Source organism: Lithobates pipiens, unplaced genomic scaffold (assembly GCF_037356315.1).
Source record: "Lithobates pipiens isolate NorthernLeopardFrog02 unplaced genomic scaffold, aLitPip1_a1.2 Scaffold_8, whole genome shotgun sequence".
NCBI lineage: Eukaryota > Metazoa > Chordata > Amphibia > Anura > Ranidae > Lithobates > Lithobates pipiens.
In genome coordinates this window covers 481,508,795-481,532,615 of record NW_027507903.1, presented here as the reverse complement: position 1 = coordinate 481,532,615, position 23,821 = coordinate 481,508,795, and the positions used below count along the sequence as shown (strand labels likewise).

Here is a 23,821-nt window from a genome sequence, read left to right as displayed (position 1 = left end):
GAGGTTAGTTGGAGGCGATTATAGCCCCCCCCTACTCTGATATGCGGCCTAGGGGGGAGCCAGTTGTATTCAAGCGACTTTCTCGACAGATTGGACTTGCCCAAGACCAGTGATAGGGTCTACAATAGAGAACTTATACTCAGGCTAGTCAGTGATAATGTTGCAGAGGTTCCCCCAAGTTTCCAAAGGGGTGAACTTCAGAACCATGTTGAACATATAATTAATGTTTATGTTGCATTGTGTTCTATTTCTCTTTACTGAATATCTCCAATGTACATGTCAATTTTACGCTGCTGCTCGATACCCAGGAAATGTTAATGATTAGCGAGCTGTAGGCTTTCTCATGTGGGGAATGAATATGTGGTAACATGTATATACACAACATCAGGCAGGAAAGTCTCCTGGATACTGTATACAACATAGCTCAGTACATTTCCTTCCTCTTCTCTGCGGATGATTAACAGACTTTTTCAGGAACATCAACGTTTGCAGTGCATCAATCAGAAAAAAGTACAGAACTTTATGTGTATGGAGAGGTCTACTGTGCAGATACATAAAGAGTGAGCCAGATCCATATACAGAAATCAGGGCAATCATGGGATAATCTGTAAACCTTAAACTGAAGGCGGCATTGTATACCAGGAGAAGTTCCCTCCCCTCCTCCCCTTTTTTCCTGTCCCTCCCAGAGGCCAATCCCGGAGATTTGCAAATACAAAAAAGGTATCCTGAATGTTTACTAAAAAAAAAAGAAAGTGGACGAGAAGAGAGGCTGGGAACTTTCTGGGTGACAATTCCAGGTGACCACACTGAGCAGGTAGAGCAGACATCAGATTCTGCAGCATCACAAATATGTTCATCCTGTAGGAAGTTTTGGGTCTATTTAAAGTTTGTTGTTATTTTTATTTTTTTCTATGGCAGATCTGCTAAGTGAAGAAGAGCGGCTAAACAGTAAACCGTGCACAAAAACGATTGTACATTCCAAAAAAGGTAAGTTGTCTCTGTGTTCAATCATGCTATGTTTTATTTTAAGCCCAAAAAAGTATTTTGACAGTAAAATATCCACTTCTCCTTATTAGGAAATGCAGGGCTGACTTTGTTTTTCAGAGCTGGGTGGTGACAAAAAACTTTACAAGTCTACTGGCTTGATGACAACTTTTAGGTGCTTGCGGTAAAACTTCTACCTGTTTTGTGATGTAGTTTTGTGATGTAGCTTTGTGCAAGAGAACTGTAAGCAGTCTCAGCCCATCAGTTTGTGCACGCTCTTTAAGTGTTCACTCTGTTCTGCGGAATGCTTACATCTTGCTAGGTACCGCAAGGATAGTGGGAGGCTCCTCTGTAGAGACAACTCTGCGTCAAAAAACTGAAATTCAATGCTGGGGACAGAAGAGAAAAGGTTTAGGGCTTGTACACATATCAGGGAACATAACAGTTGATGATAAGAAACCCAAATGCAAGAATTTAATATATTGCAGCCTACCAATCCTTAAAACAGAACTAAACCCATCCATTTACAGTGCCTTGCAAAATTATTGACCCCCCTTGGCATTTGTTCGTATTTTGTTGCCTCACAACCTTGATTAACATGGATTATTTGAGGATTTACATCATTTAATTTACAGAACATGCCCACAACTTTGAAGATGTTTTTTTTTTTTTATTGTGAAGCAAACAACAAATAGTACAAAATAACAGAAAAAGTCAATGTGCATAACTATTCACCCCCCTAAAGTAAATACTTTGTAGAGCCACCTTTTGTAGCTATCACAGCTCCAAGTCACTTTGGATAAGTCTCTATGAGCTTACCACATTTAACACTGGGATTTTTGCCCATTCCTCCTTGCAAAGCTGCTCCAGCTCCTTGAAGTTGGATGGTTTGCGCTTGTGAACAGCAATCTTTAAGTCTGACCACAGATTTTCTATTGGATTGAGGTCTGGGCTTTGACTAGGCCATTCCAACACATTTACATGTTTCCCCTTAAATCATTCAAGTGTTGCTTTAGTAGTGTGTTTGGGGTCATTGTGCTGCTAGAAAGTGAACCTCCATCCTAGCCTCAAATCACACACAGAGTGGTGCAGGTTTTTCTCAAGAATATCCCTGTATTTAGCACCATCCATCTTTCCCTCAACTCTGGCCAGTTTCCCAGTCCCGACTGCTGAAAAACATCCTCACAGCATGATGCTGCCACCACCATGTTTCACTGTGGGGATGGTGTTCTTTGATGGCCAAAAAGTTAAATCTTATGCCGCATACACATGATCGGAATTTACGGCCAGAAAAAGACAGATGAGAGCTTTTCATCGGAAAATGCGACCATGTGTATGCTCCCTCGGAATTTAGCTGTCCGAATTTCCGCCAGCCAAAAATTGATAGCATGTTCTCAATTTTCCAGACGGAAAAACTTTCTATCGGTAATTCCGATCGTGTGTATGCAATTCCGACACACCAAAAATCACGCAAGCTCAGATTCAACTACGAGACAGAAGCAATTGGCTACTGGCTATTGAACTTCCTTTTTCTAGTCACGTCATACACGTGTTGTATGTCACCGCATTATAAATGATCGGAATTTGATGTGACCGTGTGTAGGCAAGACAGCTTGAGCCGAATTCCGACGAGAATTCCGATCGTGTGTACGCACCATTAGGCTCATCAGACCAGAGAACCTTCCTCCATACATTTTGAGAGTCTCCCACATGCCTTTTCACAAACTCAAAATATGCCATTTTGCATTTTGTTTTTTTGCTGAAAGTAATGGCATTATTCTGGCCACTCTGCCATAAAGCCCAACTTTATGGAGCATACACCTTATTGTTGTCCTAAGTAGAGATACTCCAATCTCTGCTGCGGAACTCTGCAGCTCCTCCAGGGTTACCTTAGGTCTCTGTGGTGCCTATCTGATTAATGCCCTCCTTGCCTGGTAAAAGCGTCTGTGTTGTGGCGCTGCCGAAGTGCTTTGCAGGCGATTCGGCAGCGCTGCCCATTCATTTCAATGGGCAGGTCATTTTGGGAGCGGTGTATACACCTTTCCCATCCCCAGCCCAAAGATGCTGCATGCAGGACTTTGTTTCCCATCCTGCAAGAGCACCGCCCCAGTGTGAAAGCACTCGGGCTTTCATACAGGGGAGGTAAGGGAGACGCTTTTCAGGCACTTTATAGGCTCTATTTTTAGCGCTAAAATGCGTGAAAAACGCAGCCAATGTGAAAGGGGTTTTAGGGTATCTCCACTATTAATATAGGGACAATGGAAACTCCTTTGGACAGTAGCATTGTCACCCTGTGGAGAAGTTGGTGTTAAACCTAGTACACTCTGATAGTTTTTTTTCCTCGTTTAACCCAGCAGGCTGAACAAGAAAACCTGACAGCTTAGGTCGGAGCCCCTGTAATAACAATCTGATGTTAGTACAGTGATATTCCCTGTTTCATTGTGTTCTGATAAGAGGGGCTCAGCCATTGGCTGAGAGCGCTGATTTGGAGCTGGTCGGCAGTTCTTTTTTGGTCATGCCCCTTTGACAGAAGCTAGCTTCTGTTGGATCGGCTGCAGTACACACGGGCCAAGTGTTGACCAGTTTCTATTGAACCGGCCGATGCTGCCCAGCTTTAGATGCATTAGCAGAAGTAGAAGCACTTGACTAAGGCTGGCCATAGGCGCTTTGAACCATGTATGGGCAGGCTGAATGTACCAAGTTGATCGATCGATTGTTTTTGAATCTATTCCACTTTAAGCTGGTCATACATGAATCAAATTTCGCCCCATATGTGCATGTTTTTCTGGTTAACCTAGTTGCACACTAGTACTGCTGCATAACCATGCATTTTTCTGTATATTTTTGTAGTGCGTTTACACATGTTTTTTGTATTAGGAGGAGGCTATTTTATACATAAAACTTTGCTAAGAACATGCAAAAAATGTATGTACATGCATTTTACATGTCTTTTACATACGCTTCCCATGCATTCCCATTGAAGTCAATATGGAAAAAACTCACTCTCCTGCATCAAAAATAGCACCTTTTCAAAAATGTACTGAATTGTAGAGAATAATGTTATTTCCATTGTCGTGCATGGCAGAGTGACAGCAGATACAAGAGAAATCACACTCGTGTGAACAGGGCTTTAGAGCAAATGGGGCATTGGGTGTTGGACACCTACAGAGCCTACTTACCTTTGAAATAAAAGTAATTGTTCCAATGTCTATCACTAAATTGTGCTTTAAGCCTGTACACACTACAGTTTGTTTTGTGCAGCCCAGCGGGTTGTATGAATGAAACTGACAGCTCCGGTTGGAAACACTGTACTAACCATGTGAGGTTAGTCCAGTGATCTCCCCTGCTGAGCTGTCCTATTCTGACAGGGGGGTGGCCTCCACCGCCAGGACACTCAGATCTCTGCCATTGGCTGAGAGCGCTGATCGGGAGTCCGTTGGTTGCGCATTTTCCAGCATGGCTTCTGTCGGACAGATCAACATACACACGGGCTGAATGTCGGATGTTTTTTTTCAGCCGGCAAATGTCGCCCGACATTCTGCCCGTGTGTACGGGGCTTTAGAGTGACTATTACCTCCCCTGTGGCTGTCGCTGCTCAGATTGTCCAGGCCAATCACAACAAATACACTTCCAGTGACAATAAAGTTGTATTGACTGTAAAGCTGGCTATGCATGGTTCAGTTTTTTTTTTCGTTCATCCAGCAGGCTGAATGAAAAAAACTGAAACTAATCCCCCATCCATACTTTTGAGATAAATAGGGCAATCCTCCCAGCTGTGCTATTGTATTCTGAAAGCAGGGGGAGACTACCCCACTAACAGATCAGTGCTGCAGTCTTTTGCTTGCAGTGCTGATCAAGTGGCAGGGCGGTTTAACAGAGGTCGCTCAGTAGATCGACTTGTGCTTTGCAAGTGCAGCAGTAAGCCGTCACCAGGTTCACAGGCTTGCAGTCTTGATGAGTGGATGGAGGCCATACATGAAAGATTTTAGTGAACTATCAGTCCAGTGATCACTGCAGACCTGTAATCCACTCCAGCCAGAATCTCTAGAGCACCTCACAAGGTCAGTGTGAGTGTATTCTTCAATCTCAGCTGTCTAGCTTCCCCTTCTACCCGTATCACAGATCACAGTCTGTCATTGGACAACAGGGTAAACAGCAGACTTATGAACTCATCTCTTTCACTCTGCTCTTTTCTCCTATCAGCATGCCCCTTGATAACATTTAGGCACTGCTGATTGGCTCCTTGAGCTGCTTCTCCCTCCTCCAGTCTAAGCTCTGCTGTTCAGAGACTGCAAGAGGCTGATAGCAGGTCAAATTCAAATACTTGCTGAACAAAAAAAAAATGCATGTAATAATGTATTAATTATTACAAAGCTGCATTAGTGTCTTTTATATCTGCCTACAGTTCAGCTTAAGGCTGGGTTCACACTATAATGGATATATAGTGCTGTGCGTCCTTGTTCCCCATTTCAGGGCCAAATCTGAATTTGGCCCTGAAACAGAGCCAAAGACGCACAGTGCGATCTGCAGCTGCAAAGGAGATATGTTAACCGGTGTCCGATCAGATAGCGCCCCCCATCACATAGTGTCCGCCCTGTACTGCGCTTGCACAGTACGGGGGACAAGGAGAAGCTGAACATCTCCGAAGATAAACGGCGCCTGCGCACTGTGTCCAGGTTCAAGCCCCACAATCCAATTGGACATAGAATATAAAAGAGTTGAGCGAAGCGAGGCCATGCCCGAAGCGCGGCGAGCGAAGCGAGCCCACTAGGGGCCCTGTTACTATGAGCAACCCTATGTCCACTTGGATGGTGGCGTTTCAACCTGGACTCAGTGCGTAAGCGCCGTTCTTCTTAGGAGATGTTCAGCTTCTCCTTGTCCCCCGTACTGCGCAAGTGCTGCGCCTGCACAGTATGGCCCGGACACTATTCGATAGGTGGACATTTTGTGTCAGAACACCGGCTCCATAGGGAGCCATGCACATTCTCCTGCTATGCGAATTGGATGAGGAGAAATCACATCTAATTCGCATAGGTGTGACCGGGCCTTAAAGTTTTATTGACCAATGACTCCTGTCTAAAATCCATTGCCTTTCTAGACAGTTTCCGCCTGTGCTTTTCAATAGTGTCTATCTATCCACATTTCTTCAAAACAGCACTAAAATAGTCTTATTCCAGGGCGATGGAGGAAACACAAGACTACACTGGGAAAGTATAGACACATTTTGAAGCTACCATGGAACAAACCAGTTCACCTTTAACAATAACTGCCTCTGCAGGTAAGGGGTGTCAGTGGAGAAAAACAAATTGTGCAGCTTTGACCAAAGTTGAAAAATGCCTTTGCTATAGGCGTAGGCCATATACATACCTGATGAAGCCTGACTGGAAAACTCTCAGAGGATGCATTTTGCCATCCTGCCAGGTTGCTTGGATGTTGCTAAGAGACTCCCCTACTGCTCACCTCCACCATCACAGGTGCGAGCTCCCAAATGGTTAGCGCAGAGCTACTGGATCAGGTGATAGAAAGTGAATGTGAGGGGGTTTGAAGGAGAGGAAGAGTTTGTTCCTGTGATGCTGGAAGTGAACAGTTTAAACTGGGAGTCTTTTGGCAACATCCCAGCAACAAGACAGGACAGGATAATACGATCCTTGAGAGTTTTCCAGTCAGGCTTCACAAGGCACCTAAAGGGCCTACACCTATGCCAAGGGCAATAGCCTACTTTGGTCAAAGCTGCACAGTTTGATTTTCTCTACAGACGCCCCTTACTTGAACAGGAAAGGTGAACTATGCCTTTAAGTGCTTGTAGTAGGAGGGAATCGTTCTAGACCCTTTGTTGCATTAAATAACCACAGTGTGATGCGTAGTACTGAAAAGGAACCACAAGCCCCAGCAGGCCCTCTGGTAGTATGCTAACCTGCATTGCCCAACTCATGAAGAAATAAAATAACATATATATTCCTCATGAGCCGTCACCACCCAGGCATGTTTATTGATGTCAGTGGCGGGCTGCCAGGGTGTCTAAGGCAGACAATGCGATAACCTGAAGCAATTCTCTGGCACTGATTAACACAATTCTCTACAGAACATTCTAAAATCATTTTGAAATACAATAAAACAGATTCCATTATCCACGTGGAACTTGCTGTATTACATGGCGATTGTGGAACAGATAATTCGCAGTAGACGGGGACAGCAGGGATAATATGAGAAAGCTGAAGGGAGAGGGATAAGTCCGCCTCGGTGCCCCTTTCATTGGCACATTGTTACAAAGGCTTGTGGCCTGGCCTAGATTTGGACTGACACTGCAGCTAGGTGGTCTCCATGGCAATGGGCAGCGCAGCAAAAGGTTTCCATGGCTATGGGTTTTTGTTCTGTTCATTGTAGAGCAGCCAGGCCAGAGGGCAGCCTTCCCAAAGACGTTGTACACCAATACCGTGGCGCCAGTAATGGGGCACCACTGGGTAACCCTGTCATGCCCTGATGTCTGTGTGTGCTATCCTTCCTTTCCCTCCCTCCATCCATCCCTCCCTCCCTCTCTGCATCCATCCCTCTATTTAACCATCCCTCCCTCCATCCATTCGTCCCTTACACCATCCATCAAACTATCTATCCCAACAAACAATCCCCCCCCTCATCTAACCCCTCATCTATCCCTCGTTTCATCATCCAACCATCCCTTCATTCATCTCTCTATCCATCCCTCCCTCCATCCATCCTTCCCTCATCCATCCATTCAACCATCCCTCCCTCTATCCAACCAGCCCTCCATCCATCCAACCAACCATCTCTTGTTCCATCCATCTAACCATTCATCCCTCCCTCCATCCAAACATCCATCCATCCTTCCATTTCTACCTCCAACCATCCCTTGCTCCATCCATCTATCCCTCGCCCCATCCAACCATCCCACCCTCCATCCAGGCCATCAGGCAAGGGCTCTTGCACACAGGTGGCTGAGCCCATTCAATGTAAATACAGTCCAGGTGCAGTGTACAGCCCATCACTGACATGAATAATTTTAGACCCTTTTCACACTGCCAGCATTTTTCAGGCGCTACAGCGCTAAAAATTGACCCATAAAACCATTTTGATACTTGCATAACTCCTACCATAAGATGGCTTTCACACCGAGCCACCCCGGGCGTCACCGGTAAAGCAGCGTTATTTTTAGTGCCGATTTACCGTCATTTTAGCGGCGCTATTTGGCCGCTAGCAGGGTGGTTTTAACCCCCCGCTAGCGGCCGAAAAGGGGTTAAATCTGTCCGCAAAGCGCCGCTGGAGTGGCGTTTTGCCGGCGGTATCGCAGTGCTGCCCCATTGATTTCAATGGGGAGCAGTGGTGGAGGAGTGGTGAGTTCACCACTCCTTCATCGCTCTGAAGAAGCTGCTGGCAGGACTTTTTGTGACACCCTGCCAGCGCACCGCTCCAGTGTGAAAGCCCTCGCCGCCTTTTTCAGGCGATATACAGGCGCTATTTTTAGCGCCATAGCGCCTGAAAAATGCTGGCAATGTGAAAGGGGTCTAAACCAACCCACTCACTACTTCCAATGGGGCTGAGGGCTCTTGAGAGGTGTACTGAGGCAGGTTGCTGTGATGGTTTCAGAAATGTACAGTACCATGCTGAGTCCCAGGGGTGACGTCACTGGGTCTAAAATGAGGTATGGAATGAAAACATGTTTTATTTCCATTTATCCTCAAAATGTCGAGGGGGGAGTGGGGGGGGGGGGATACTAGGAAAGGCAAAACATTTGCAGATTACTTTTGAGCTTGAAATACAATGCCAGCCTGATTTTGGTAAATGGGATCACCTAGAGCGTTTGGATCCTGATTTCGTCATTGGTTGTGTTGTGTTGGGTACAGCTGTCCTCTGACAAAGTCACTAGGACAAAGGTCCCACTTCTGCAATTCATGTCACAAGATAAAACATTGTTAGCTCTGTGTGCAGGGGGCTTTAAAGAGGTGCTGACATATCTGAAGTCCAGTCCTGTCCTCTCATCCCCTGTAGATAAGAGTGTTTGCTGTGGTCACATGCCTGCCAGTCACTTGGTCACTGAGTTCCCATGACAGTACAGAACTGTCTGTTTAAAAGACAACTATTGATCCCCCTAGGTGCCTCGATCCAACCTTTCCTGAATATGAATGGTTGGCATAAGAGGTGAAAAAGACATTTATTTGAAGTATATGAATAGCCAAAAAATGGTTTTGGATAGGGTGTGGAAGTGATTGTAAATGATCACCTTGTAGAATAACCCATTCAGTTTAAAATAGAAATGAAAGGTAAAACATTTGTATATAGATAAAAAAATAAAACATTATGAATACCCTTTTTCCATTTTTTATAAGTAATCATATTCCCTCAGCTGCCCCTTTTGCCCTGCCTTAAAGGCAGCCCTGACTGGCGTAGGCTGTATGAGGGAGGCCCCGTGATTTCTAACAGCAGCCCTAAGAGCAGCAATGGAGTAACCCCATAGGTAAAGGTGAGTTGGGCGTTAGTGATTCTGTTATTGACGTTATGTCCCTAGCAACATGATTGTTAACACATAGATAAGAACACACACATATACTGTATACAGTATCTCACAAAAGTGAGTACACTCCTCACATTTTTGTAAATATTTTATTATATATTTTCATGTAACAACACTAAAGAAATTACCCTTGCTGCAATGTAAAGTAGTGAGTGTACAACTTGTATAACAGTGCAAATTTGCTGCCCCCTCAAAATAACTCAACACACAGCCATTAACATATTAAACACTGGCAACAAAAGTGAGTACACCTCTAAGTGAAAATGTCCAAATCTTGCCCAATTAGCCATTTTCCCTCCCCAATGTCATGTGACTCGTTAGTGTTACAAGGTCTCAGGTGTGAATGGGGAGCAGGTGTGTTAAATTTGATGTTATCGCTCTCACTCTCTCATACTGGTCACTGGAAGTTCAACATGGCACCTCATGGCAAAGAACTCTCTGAGGATCTGAAAAAAAGAATTGTTGCTCTAAATAAAGATGGCCTAGGCTATAAGAAGATTGTCAAGAGCCTGAAACTGAACTACAGCACGGTGGCCAAGACCATACAGCGGTTTAACAGAACAGGTTTCACTCAGAACAGGCCTCGCCATGGTTGACCAAAGAAGTTGAATGCACGTGCTCAGAGTATCTAGAGGTTGCCTTTGGAAAATAGACATATGAGTGCTGCCAGCATTTCTACAGAGTTTGAAGGAGTGGGAGGTCAGCCTGTTAGTGCTCACACCATACGCTGAACATTGCATCAAATTTGTCTGCGTGGCTGTCCCAGAAAGAAGCCTCTTCTAAAGATGATGCACAAGAAAGCCTGCAAACAGTTTGCTGAAGACAAGCAGACTAAGGACATGGATTACTGAAACCATGTCCTGTGATCTGATGAGACCAAGATAAACTTGTTTGGTTCAGATGGTGTCAAGCGCGTGTTGCGGCAACCAGGTGAGGAGTACAAAAACAAGTGTGTCTTGCCTACAGTCAAGCATGGTGATGGGAGTGTCATGGTCTTCGGCTGAATGAGTGCTGCCAGCACTGGGGAGCTACAGTTCATTGAGGGAACCATGAATGCCAACATGTACTGTGGCATAGTGAAGCAGAGCATGATCCCCTCCCTTCGGAGACTATAGGGCAGTATTCCAACATTATAACAACCCCAAACACCTCCAAGACGACCACTGCCTTTCTAAAGAAGCTGAGGGTAAAGGTGATGGACTGGCCAAGCATGTCTCCAGACCTAAACCCTATCGGTGGGGACATCCTCAAATGGAAGGTAGAGAAACACAAGGTCTCTAACATCCACCAGCTCCTTGATGTCATCACGGAGGAGTGGAAGAGGACTCCAGTGGCAACCTGTGAAGCTCTGGTAAACTCCATGCCCAAGAGTGTTAAGGCAGTGCTGAAAAATAATGGTGGTCACGCAAAATATTGACACTTTGGGCCCATTTTTGGACATATTCACTTAGGGGTGTACTCACTTTTGTTGCCAGAAGTTTATACATTAATGGTGTTGAGTTATTTTGAGGGGACAGAAAATTTACACTGTTATACAAGCTGTATACTCACTACTTTACATTGTAGCAAAAGGTATTTCTTCAGTGTTGTCATATGAAAAGATATAATAAAATATTTACCTAAATGTGAGGGGTGTACTCACTTTTGTGAGATACTGTTGTAGCTCTGACCCCCGAAGGAGCTGCTGGTTTTGGGGCTTACCATTACCTTCTTGACCTCGCCTCCGTCTAGGGGTTCCCGTGGTAGATGGTCCAAAGAAATGCAGAAACTGACACTGGATCCTCTTTTTCGTTATTTATTTTAGAAGATAACACAGTTTCTTAATAAAAGGTGGAGCGTTAGAAAGGAAGTTCAGGTACTATTGGAACTGCAAAATCCAGAGAATAAACGTTTCACAGCTGGATTCTCACAACCTCCGGATAGACCTCCTCTCACTTGGCCTAGCAGCTGGCAGGGTGTTAAATAAAGCAAAGTCTCTGCCACAGACTTGGATGTAGAACACTTAAGAAACAAAGTCTCTGCCACAGACTTGGATGTAGAACACTTAAGAAACAAAGTCTCTGCCACAGACTTGGATGTAGAACACTTGAGAAATAAAAGTCTCTGCCACAGACTTGGATGTAACTGAGGGGCATAGACAAATTTAGAGAATTATCATATGGTACCAGTATCTTTCAGCCGGTCCGTCGATACCGTATGAATATAGATCCACAAAGTGTCCTTCAACTGAGCCTCCAGGCTCCTTCTGAGAAACCAACCTTGCGGATTGGCCTTCTCCCAAAGAGTCCTCCCCTGGGTGCTTCTCCAGTTGCTGGGCCTCTCCCTAGATAAGACAGCACTGGACCACCTTTGAATCATTATGGCCTCATATCCATTCAGGCTTGTCCCTGCAGTTGCTTTGCCTCAGGCTATCCAGCTCCGAGGCCTGGAATTGCATGGATCCACACCCCATGCCAGGAGGGCCATGGGGGCTGGTCAGGAGGACCAGGACCAAACAGACAGAAAATCTCTTCTGGACCGGAACCCCGAAGCATGTGATCGCAGTACCTTAAATACCACCTCCCAGAATGCACAGCAGGAAAACACTCCCACTAGGCTGGTTCCGAGACAATGATGGTACTCAATATACCCAAATAGACTGTTTTCTACCACTTGCTGGCGGTGACAGCGACACCTGCAGCCAAGGAGAACCCAGTGCAATCCAGCTAAACTGGCACTGAAACCATAATTTGGCAAAATTAGCCCTAAAACCCAACTGTGGTTTTAGGAATATTCATTTTCAAATAAACGTCAAAGCAGCTCCTAGCTGTACCATCACTGTTCTCTCAGATGTACCTGATGAAGTAGAGGTTGTTCTGTCATCCTGTCGACTACCCCAAAGTACATGTGGTTCCTCTGGGTGAAAGTTACAGAGGCCGAAGCCACACATACTTTCCTTTAAGATGACACTTATCCATGTCAAAACTGGCAGTACAGTACCAAACCAATATTTTTCAGATACACTTAGAAACAGTAGGTCATGCTCAGTAGTAGACACGAATACAGAACAATAATGCAGTTGGTAAGAACAGAAGCATGCCTTCCTTAAGATGCTGAGAAGATGAGATACCTTGACAACAGTAACCCTGCAAAAAACTGGATAGCTCTGACAATGTATGGCTCTTCCTCGTAATGGTCTCCAGAGCTCCAGCCCGCTCCGAGCTGAGGCTGTGAGGTTCCTGTCCCTGCCTAGTTATACTTCCCACAATGAGCACCTCTGCAAGGTAGTTTTATTCTATATATAGCACACTAAATCTCACATGACCTCTCATGTCTAACTGAACACAGGCTCCCCCAAGATGGCGTCTGGAGGTTCCCTTTAGCACCAGTAGTAGGCAGCAGTCATGTGACTGCTTTGTGTAATACTGAAAATTAACAAGAAATACATTTTTTGATCACAGATTTGTGTCATCACTCTACAGTACCGCTAACATAACAGAGCAGTGGCATCGCTCCTGGGGTATAACAGTGATACCCTAAGCACCCATCCCACCTACCTACATGCAGTCTGCCAGTAGCATTAACACAGCAGGAAATCAGGAAGTAATTGAAAAAATGTAAAAAAAAAAAAGTTTAAAACAAAAAATTAATATACTTTCCTATTTATTAAGGCTAGCAGCATAAAAATTGTAAATAGTCAATGTTGATTGAGAGAGTGAAGTTCAACTTTAAGTAAATAATAAATTACACTTTTTAAGCAGTTACTGCAACAGTTTTCTTTTTCTTTTTGACAAAAAAGGTTTGACCCATATGAATAAAAGCTGACCATTGTATGCCCCCGACACTGTTATATGGTCAGTCCCAATCCTATCCCTGCCACATCTGCTGGACAATATGGCCTGCATGTTAATGTGGATAAAAATATAAATAAATGCATGCAAAATGAAAAATATCTTCCCAGATAGCAAGGGTAAGTTTACAGTTCAACACTGTCACAGTATTGTGGCAGTGTTGAACTGTAATGCCGCTGCCCACGTACACACGGTCGGATTTTCCGATGAAAAAGGTTCAATAGGAGCTTTTTGTCCAAAATTCCGACCGTGTGTGGGCTCCATCGGACATTTTCCATCTGAATTTTCAACACACAAAATTTGAGATCTGGATCCGTTGTCGGAAATTCCGGTCGAGTGTACACAATTCCGATGCACAAAGTTCCACGCATGCTCGGAATCAAAAGCCACACTGGCTATTGAACTTCAATTTTCTCGGCTTGTCCTATGTCACCACGTTCTTTACATTCAGAATTTCCGACAACATTGTGTGACCATGTGTATGGAAGACAAGTTTGAGCCAACATCCATCAGAAAAAAATCCCACAGATTTTGTTGTCGGAATGTGTGATCATGTGTATGCGGCATTTGTTAACTTGCTGCGCATTTTCAATGGCAAGTTGAACACTTTTCCAATTTGTAACAAATTTGCGTGGCAAGTCTCTAGCAAGAGCAAAGTTGCAGTGGTGAGTCTACAGCAAGAGCACTGCAAGCCTATAGCATGAAAATTCAGCCACAGTGACCCCTGTGTTGGGATGACTATTGCACAACGTAACTGAGCCAGGCACCATTATACAATCTTGAAAGCTGTATACTTACGCTCTCTAGCCATTCATATGATAAAAGCAGCAAATATGTGCATACCTGCCAAGTGGCACTCCTCAGACCCTCCGACCATAACAGATTGGGTTAGACATATACAGAAAACCTCAGCAATGGAAGAACTTATACATCAAGCGAATGATACCCTTTCCAAATTCAGGAAAATATAGTCCTGCTGGCAGCATTTTATCATTACTGATGAATATACCAAACGTATGGCCTAATCACTCACAAAAAAAGGTTGACAGGAATGTAGTTTGGAACTCTGGGCCTTATTTCTTTACTTTTTTCCCCCCTATAATGACCGTTAAGGAAACCACCTACCTCTTCGAAACCTCCTCTAACCACTATCACCACTCCCCTTTATTACCGTGATTATAACCCTATTGAACAATATGAGCAAATATATACACTACGGACACCGGGATTAAAACGTGGAATTGCACATGCACAAATAAATTGAGGCAATTATAAACACTATAAGCAGAGAGTCTTGGCTCTTTTTGAGGTCTATGTTTTTTTTTGTTTTTGTTTGTTCAACACGTAACTTGGTTATTATGTTTGACAAGCTATGTCTTGTGCATTCATCTCCAATGAAATTCAACCTTTTTTGCTCCTTTCCTCTTTTAGGCCCCTTTCACACTGGGGCAGTGCGGGCGGCGGTGGCTTTTTAGCGGCACTATTCATCCGCTAACGGGGCGGTTTTAACCCCCGCTAGCGGACAAAAAAACACCCGCAAAGTGCCGCTGCAGTGGCGCTTTGCCTAACGGTATAGCCACGTTGCCCCATTGATTTTAATGGGTAGGAGCGGTGAAGGAGCGGTGTATTCACCTCCAAAGATGCTGCTAGCAGGACTTTTATTACCGTCCTGCTAACGCACCGCTGCACCGCTCTAGTGTGAAAGCCCTCCGGCTTTCACACTGGAGTGAAATGATATGCTTTTTTCAGGCGCTGTACAGGCGATATTTTTAGCGCTGTACTGCCTGAAAAACGCCTCAGTGTGAAAGGGGCCTTACTGTAGCGGCTGCGTCCGTAACGCTGTGACTTTCTGTAAGCAACTTTTATAAACAAAAAAACACTACTCAAAAAAAACAAAAAAACATGATCCTGAGATATGCAATGCAGAATTGCTGCAATTGTACAACACACTTGTGAAGCCTGGCAAGTCTAGCAATAGCTTAGTAAGTCATTTTCAAACTTGCAGCGCAATTGCTTGCTTTTTGGGTTAATACTGAATACTGCCATTACAAGTCTGAACCCTGTACAGGTACCAGAATAAAATATTTTTCACTTTAGTAGAATTGTATTTTCTCTTGACTGTATAGTCATGCAGGGCTCTTAGAAGGGAGATTGATCCCTGGGTACCTTTTTGTGTTTTATGATGCACATACACAAAGATGATATTTGGCTTTTTTTTTGTTTTTTTATCTTTGCAGTATCTGGAATTTTCTCCCAAATATATTTTCTTGATATGTTCTGATGAATATTGTCACTATGGACTGTTTTTGTTTTCATTTGTATTTTACATTATTTTATTTATTTTTGTCTTGCCTTAATCTTTCAGCTAAGCAGCCAGGAGAAACAAACCGTCCTGTAAAACAGCGGCGCCATGCCTGAGAAGATCAGGTCAGTCACACTACTATATTGCACTATGGAATATGGCAGTGCCATACATTTGAATGAATGAACTAATATTTAAAGATGGCTGACATAAAATGATCATACATCTCACACCTTACTAAAGGTCACCAATACTAGCCGTCTGCTGTTTTAGATGCCCATCACGCATAGTGATTCTATATATTACCCGTGCTTGTCACTAAATGATTTATAGTTACATTTAGAATAGGGAACATTAACAGTAAGGGCTCATTCACTGCGGTTTTACCTCCCAAATGAACAAGGCCATGCAGCCACTCAGGGCTGTACACATGCTGCAGCCGTGATGCCATGCGTGGTACCACTGCCGAAGGCAACCCCTCCAAGTGAATTGAGTAACCGTAACCTTATATTTGAATTTTTATTGGGGCATGGCAGATGATACAAAATCACATAACTCAAATCCAGGTGTCAGGCAATTGCAGGACCTTTTCCACGTGGCAGCTAAGGAGGAATCGTCTGACCAGATTTACTGGATGTCAGATAATAACAGGTAATAACAGAACAGATGATCCATTGCAGATTATGACAAATAAGTCTGTCCAGTCTGTCCAGGTAGCAGTTGATGAAAGATCACAGGACTGGTTCCTGGCGGAGATCACATGTGCAGATATAGGGTTTAATTACAGAGAGATTACAGGACTAGTTCTAGTTGGTGGGGAAACACACAACTAGTTCCAGGTTAAAGATGATGGAGGATCACAAAATGATTTGCAGGTGTCAGTTGATAAGAGATCACATGCCCAGTTCAAGGTAGTTGATGAAAGATCACAGGAATAGTTCCTGGTGGAGGTAAATGAGCGATCATATGAACCGTTTCAGATGTCAGTTGATGTGCGATTACATAACCAGTATTATAAATGAGACCACATGTCCAGATATGAGGTACAGTTACATAGAGAAACAATGACTTTCCAGGTGAAAGATGGTCAGGGATTTGCAGGTGTCAGAGATCACAGGCAAGTTCCAAGTGGTAGTTGATAAGTCATCACATGGCCAGTTTCAGGTAGTAGTTGATCAGAGTTCTCATGACAATTTGCAGTCAGTGATGGGAGACCACTTGGCCAGTTACTGGTTATAGCTAGTTGGAGATCACTTGACTAGTGGCAGTTGTTCGGAGTTCACATAACCAGCTCCAAGTGGCAGTTGAAAAGGCCACATTTCTTTTTCAGAATTCTGGGGTTGCTAGTGATTGGCATCTGATAGTACACTTCAGAGAAGTGTGCATTTTCTAGTGGAAGAAACCCATTTGCAGTGTTTCTGGAAGTTTATCTTTTTCCCCGCTTTTTCAGATATTTCTTAATATGAATAATTCTGTATTACAGCTTACCGGCCAAACTGATAAATGGTGGCATCGCCGGTCTGGTGGGAGTCACCTGCGTCTTCCCAATAGATCTGGCTAAGACACGACTACAGAATCAACAAGGACAAAGCATCTATCGTGGGATGTAAGTCGATGGTGGAGTCATGGCGGAGCTGCAAAATCTGCAAATTGTGCATACTTATCACCAGTCTCTTTGTACAGCTCCCAGTGTAGTCAAAAAAAACATGGCGGCTACTATGCTAAACTTCTTAATAACAAAGCTAGTTGCATGACTGTTACGTTAATCCAATTAATAGTATTATTATACAGGATGTATATAGCACCATCAGTTTACACAGTGCTTTACAATATAAAAGGGAGACAATACAGTTACAATATAATAAAATACAAGAGGGTTAATAGGGCCCTGCTCAGAAGAACTTACAATCTAATAGGGTGGGGCAAGTGGTATAAAAGGTTGTAGGATGGAGATGAGCTGATGAAAGTGATTAGTTAAAGGCGTGATAGGCTTCTCTGAAGAGATGAGTTTTCAAGGATCACCTGAAGGCAGCCAGAGTAGAAGATAGGACAAATTGAGGTAGAGAGTTCAAGAGGATGGGAGAGGCTCTGGAGAAGTCCTGGAGATGAGCATGGGAGGAGGAGGTAAGGCCGTTTAAATGCAGCAGGTCTTGAGAGGAGCGGAGAGGACAGTTTGGGTGATATTTGGAGACAAGATTGGTGATGTAGCTCCAGGCAGAGCTGTGAATACCTTTGTATGTTGTAGTTAGTATTTTGAATTTAATTCACTGGGCAATCGGAAGCAAGTGTAGGAATTGGTGTATAGGGGTGGCAGACCATGAGCAGGTGGGTAGGTGAGTCTGGCAGCAGCATTCATAATAGACTGAAGAGGGGATAGCCTATGGAGAGGTAGGTCTATGAGGAGGGAGACGCGGGAGTGAATGAGTAGCTTGGTGGTTTCATTAGTTAAAAAGGGGTGATTTTTTAAGATGTTATGCAGGTGAAGTCTACAGGCTTTTGACAACAATTGGATATGGGGGTGAAAGGACAGGTCAGAGTCTAGGATTATACCTAGTACCCTGACATAGGGGGAGGGATTGATGGTTGCATTATTGATTTTGATGGAAAAGTCAGGGGAGGGGGCACGGGCAGGAGGGAATATCATCAGCTCGGTTTTAGAGAGATTTACGGTAGTTTAAGGAAGTGGTGCGACATCCATGCTGATATGCCAGTTAGTAAGTTAGTAATGCAAGAGAAGACTTAAGAGGTGAGGTAAGGAGTAGAGAGATAGATTTAAGTGTCATCGGCATAGAGATGGTATTGGAAGTCGTGGCAGGTTATCAAGTGACCAAGGAAGAAGGTGTAGATAGAGAAGAGAAGGGGTCCAAGAACAGAGCCTTGAGGTACCCCTACAGAAAGACAAAGTGGAGAGGAGGAGACAGAGTTGTAGGTAACACTGAAGGAGCACTGTGATAGGTAGGAGGAAAACCAGGATAGAGCAGAATCTTGGAGGCCAAGGGAAGGGAGTTTATTGAGAAGAAGCAGGCGGTCAACAGTATTAAAGGCCACAGAGAGGTCAAGCAGTAGGAGTATGGAGTAGTGGCCATTGGTTTTAGCAGTTAGTAAATCATCACTGAGTTGTAGTAAGGCAGTTTCTGTGGAGTGCTGCAAGCGAAAGCCAGACTGTAAGAGATCAAGAAGGTTATTTTCAATGAGGTAGAAGCTAAGAAGGTTATAGGCTAAGCATTCTAAAAGTTTAAATGTGTATGGGGGCAATGAGATGGGTCCAAGGTTGTTCAGGTTGATTAGGTCCAGTGAGGGATTTTTAAGTATGGGAGTGATCTGTGCATGTTTTAGAGGGGAGGGGGAGGTGCCACTAGAGAGGGAGAGATTAAACATGTGAGAGAGTGAGCATAGGATAGAATAGGAGGGTGATCGTATTAATTGTAAGGGAACAGGATCCAGGGGACAATTGGTTAGTTGGGCATCTGAGAAAAGTTTTGTAACCTCTTCAGTAGTAGCCAGTTCAAAAGAGGAGAGTGTTGACTGTGCTGTTAGACAAGGAATGTTGAGTGGGGAAGATGTATGTACAGTGGAGGTTTCCTCAAGTATTGCATAAATCTTGTCTTTGAAGTGATTGACAATCTCTTGGGCAGTGAGTGAGTTAGTGGGTATAGGGGGTGGGGGACAAAGCAGAGAATTTAAGGTAGAGAAGAGTCCATGGGGACTGGATGACAAGGTATTAATAAGAGACAAAGTAGGTTTGTTTGGCAGCATAGAGGCAGGAATTGTTTTTTTTAGAAGATTTATATAGAGTGAAGTCCTGAATGGCTTCAGTACTTTAAGTTCAAGACCCACAACATGTGGAGATCACTGACTGCCTGCTTGGATTATGATCATAGTGCAACCACAGGCTCAGCATGACAGCCAAGCAAATTACATTTTCAATTTACAATTTATATTTTCACAAGTAGGTCAGCAATGATAGCCTATGTGCTTACTAAGGTCAGGTTTAGCAATGCGCGCCATTTCAATCCGATCTAGAAATGGAAGTTTGATGTTCCTCTACCACATGAGCGGGGGGTAGGGGGAGTGTGATTCCCCAAAACATTGCTTGTATCACTCACCCATTGCTCATCTAAAGAGCTATTGCCATTCATTTCCATGTTGAGCAGAAGAGAAACAGGGGTCATTGCGCTATGGATGTCAATCCCAATACATGGCGAGTGAAAATTGATGTGATATATATATATATATATATATATATATATATATATATATATATAAAATCTTTATATCAAATATAATAATTGTGCTAAATCAAGAAATCAATACTCAATGTCAAAAAAAGCTCAAAACATAGAACAGTAACAGTCGTCCATCTTACACTTTTGTTCTTTGAAAAACATATTATAAAATTTGGTGCGGCCTGCACCAATCCCTGTGGTCACACTCGCCTTAATGGATAGACCTTTAAACTATAAAAGGCCTTAAGAACGCGTGTTCGTTTTAAAGCTGGAAAGACACTATAACCGCAGATATACATCATAATCACTCCATGCATAGACCTTTCCATGTATGGAGTGATTCTGATTTATTACCTGTGGTTATAGCTTTTTCCCAGCTTTAAAGGGAACATTTGCTCTTAGGACCCTTTTAAAGTTTAAAGCAGGCCCACTAGGGTTGGTGGGAGTTGCACCAAATTTTAAAATATTTTTCTTACAGAACAAGAGTGGAAGATGGACATTAATGTAGAATTCAGTATGTATTGCTTGCTATTTTTGAGCATTTTTTGACATTGAGTATTTATTTCTTGATATGATGGCACAATTGTAATATTTCCCATATTTGAAATGTATATATATATATATATATATATATATATATATATATATATAGATAACTTTTTTTATTTTTATTTTTACTGTTAAGTGGTGGTGTTTATCATCTTAAAGTGCTAGCAGCAGGAATTTAGGTGAATAGGTGAGTGGGAGGTACTTTGTTGATATTGCACACATATCTGTGTATGCAGATATACTGTATGTCAGCTATTCATGTCTAGCACAGAGAATCAGGAGCCGTTATCACAGTTATCGCAGTTAGTGAGCATGAGGATAGGGGAGGGCAGGAGGTCATCTAGGGCCATCTATATCATCAGCTGATTGTATGAATCTTTCCACATTCCATTCCTTTTGTTACCTGTGCAATCTGATTATTGTTACTTATGAGTAATCCAATCCTGACAATTCCAGACAAGTGGAATCTTGTGTTTCCCTTGTGTACAGACAAGGTGAACTTTGTATATTCTTCGCTGTGGAAGTGGGAGGGTCTCATTCATAGGAGGGGACACGTTTGCCTTGCGTTTTTTAGCAAAGGTCAAAGCACTGCAGCAGTTCTTCACGCTCAACGTGTCGCTCTCCATGCTGACATGCATTGATTCACTGCAGCTCAGCGGGGAACCTTGAACGTGGGTCAAAAACGGATGAAAAACCAAATCCAAATTAAATGTGTTCAAGGTGATTTTTTTTTATCTACGTACATTTTGCCTTTTTGGTTCATCCTTTCCCTCCTCATCAACATGCCAATTACATTAAAAGGAAAAAAAATACTTTTCATTCCATACCTTAGTTTAGATTCAGTCTTCACTGGATCTCTGTGCTTCTCTATGCGATGCAGGCAGATCATGGCTGGAAGGATGGCTGGCAGGGTGCTGTACACAGCTTCCCCAAAACATGACAGCATCCTGCCTGCAAGCAGTGGTCTGGCTGTTTGCAGGAATTTTTCAAATAAAATTTGTACAGTCTGGAAGAAAGAAGGGAAAGGGGAAACATGACTGAAACCTTTAAATACACCAAGGGGGTGAATAAGGTTCAGGAGGGCAGCATTTTCAAAAACACAGGGACAGGCCTCAAACTAGCAGGAGAAAAGTTAAAACTAATCTTAGAAAGTATTTTTTTACTGAAAGAGTAGTTGATGCTTGGAATAGAGATTCAGCAGAGTCAGTCAACAGTAAGTGGATTCAGACATGCTTGGGACAAACAAAAACAAACAGAAATGGAAACAATGGGGCAGATGTGATGGCGCACTTTTTTGTACCATCACATTTCTAGGTTGCTGCTCATAAATTTTTATTTTTTCATTTTAGTTTCACTTCACCTTCCAGCTATAAAAGTGATCTTTACTGTACAGCACAAAACAACAAGCCACGATGAGTAACCAACATGTACATTTCACCCATTTCAAAGTACAGCACAACTGTTGGTTGCTAGGGGTTACCGCACTTGTTATAGGATATTCTCTCTGCTGCTTCAAACTCCCAGCCATTTCCCAGCAGCTGCCAGGGTGGTAAATTTCCTTTAGTGGAGTTTTTTTTTTTTTTATAGCTGGCATCCCCTCCTCCTTCCTGCGATGATTCACACCACTTCCAGCATGGAGCAGAATCTGTTTGTTATTAAAAGGAGAACTACTTGTGGTGACCGCACCCCAACAGTGTAGAGCTCTCAGCAAAGTGTACAATCATCAAAGTAATGTTTTATAAGATGATAGCCTGTGTGTGAAGTTCAATGGGTAGAAGCTCTGGGCAAATGTAAAAAATAGCCTTCAGCCCATTTATAAATATATCTAGTTATGAACCATGTTTCAATTAAGGCATAGTAATTGCTTAAAATCTCCTCTCTCTCCCTTCTATTGCTCCCACTTCCCTCTCCTTCCTATCCCGACTTCTCTTTCATGTCTATTCCCCTCTTCTATCACCCTCTGTGCCCCCCCCCCCACTTCTCTCTCCTCCTTCCTATCCCCTCACTTCTCTCCCCCTCCTATTCCCTCACTTCCCTCTCCTTCCTATCCCCTCACTTCTCTCTCCCTCTTATCCCCTCACTTCCCTCTCCTTCCGATCCCGACTTCTCTTTCATGTCGATTCCCCTCTTCTATCACCCTCTGCCCCCCCCCCCCCACTTCTCTCTCCTCCTTCCTATCCCCTCACTTCTCTCTCCCTCCTATCCCCTCATTTCTCTCGCCACCTTCCTATACCCTCATTTCTCTTCCCTCCCTCCTATCCCCTCACTTCTCTCTCCTCCTTCCTATCCCCTCACTTCTCTCTCCCTCCTATCCCCTCACTTCTCTCTCCTCCTTCCTATCCCCTCACTTCCTTCTCCCTCCTATCCCCTCACTTCCTTCTCCCTCCTATCCCCTCACTTCTCTCTCCCTCCTATCCCCTCACTTCTCTCTCCCTCCTATCCCCTCACGTCTCTCTCCCCCTTTCTATCCCCTCACTTCTCTCTCCCTCCTATCCCCTCACGTCTCTCTCCCTCCTATCCCCTCACTTCTCTCTCCCTCCTATCCCCTCACTTCTCTCTCCCTCCTATCCCCTCACTTCTCTCTCTCTCCTATCCCCTCACTTTTCTCTCCCTCCTATCCCCTCACGTCTCTCTCCCCCTTTCTATCCCCTCACTTCTCTCTCCCTCCTATCCCCTCACTTCTCTCTCCCTCCAATACCCTCACGTCTCTCTCCCCCTTTCTATCCCCTCACTTCTCTCTCCCTCCTATCCCCTCACGTCTCTCTCCCTCCTATCCCCTCACTTCTCTCTCCCTCCTATCCCCTCACTTCTCTCTCCCTCCTATCCCCTCACGTCTCTCTCCCCCTTTCTATCCCCTCACTTCTCTCTCCCTCCTATCCCCTCACGTCTCTCTCCCTCCTATCCCCTCACGTCTCTCTCCCTCCTATCCCCTCACTTCTCTCTCCCTCCTATCCCCTCACGTCTCTCTCCCCCTTTCTATCCCCTCACTTCTCTCTCCCTCCTATCCCCTCACTTCTCTCTCCCTCCTATCCCCTCACGTCTCTCTCCCCCTTTCTATCCCCTCACTTCTCTCTCCCTCCTATCCCCTCACGTCTCTCTCCCTCCTATCCCCTCACGTCTCTCTCCCCCTTCCTATCCCCTCACTTCTCTCTCCCTCCTATCCCCTCACGTCTCTCTCCCCCTTCCTATCCCCTCACTTCTCTCTCCCTCCTATCCCCTCACTTCTCTCTCCCTCCTATCCCCTCACTTCTCTCTCCCTCCTATCCCCTCACTTCTCTCTCCTCCTTCCGATCCCCTCACTTCCTTCTCCCTCCTATCCCCTCACTTCTCTCTCCCTCCTATCCCCTCACTTCTCTCTCCCTCCTATCCCCTCACTTCCCTCTCCCTCCTATCCCCTCATTTC

General features: G+C 44.1%; 1 protein-coding gene across 2 annotated transcripts in view; it reads left to right on the top strand.

Moving 5' to 3' along the window:
* The first annotated feature begins 448 nt into the window (after window positions 1–448).
* SLC25A18 (solute carrier family 25 member 18) overlaps window positions 449–23,821 on the top strand; it is a 33,287-nt gene continuing 9,914 nt past the window's right edge. Inside the window, exons 1-4 of one of the 2 annotated variants that reach the window (XM_077468865.1) lie at window positions 449–797; window positions 919–987; window positions 15,707–15,768; window positions 17,127–17,249. In XM_077468865.1, the coding sequence (XP_077324991.1) occupies window positions 15,752–15,768; window positions 17,127–17,249 (140 nt within the window). In that variant the 5' untranslated portion in view covers window positions 449–797; window positions 919–987; window positions 15,707–15,751. Of the gene's footprint in view, window positions 815–918; window positions 988–15,706; window positions 15,769–17,126; window positions 17,250–23,821 lie in introns of both variants that reach the window. The other variant, XM_077468864.1, reaches the window with a different exon arrangement.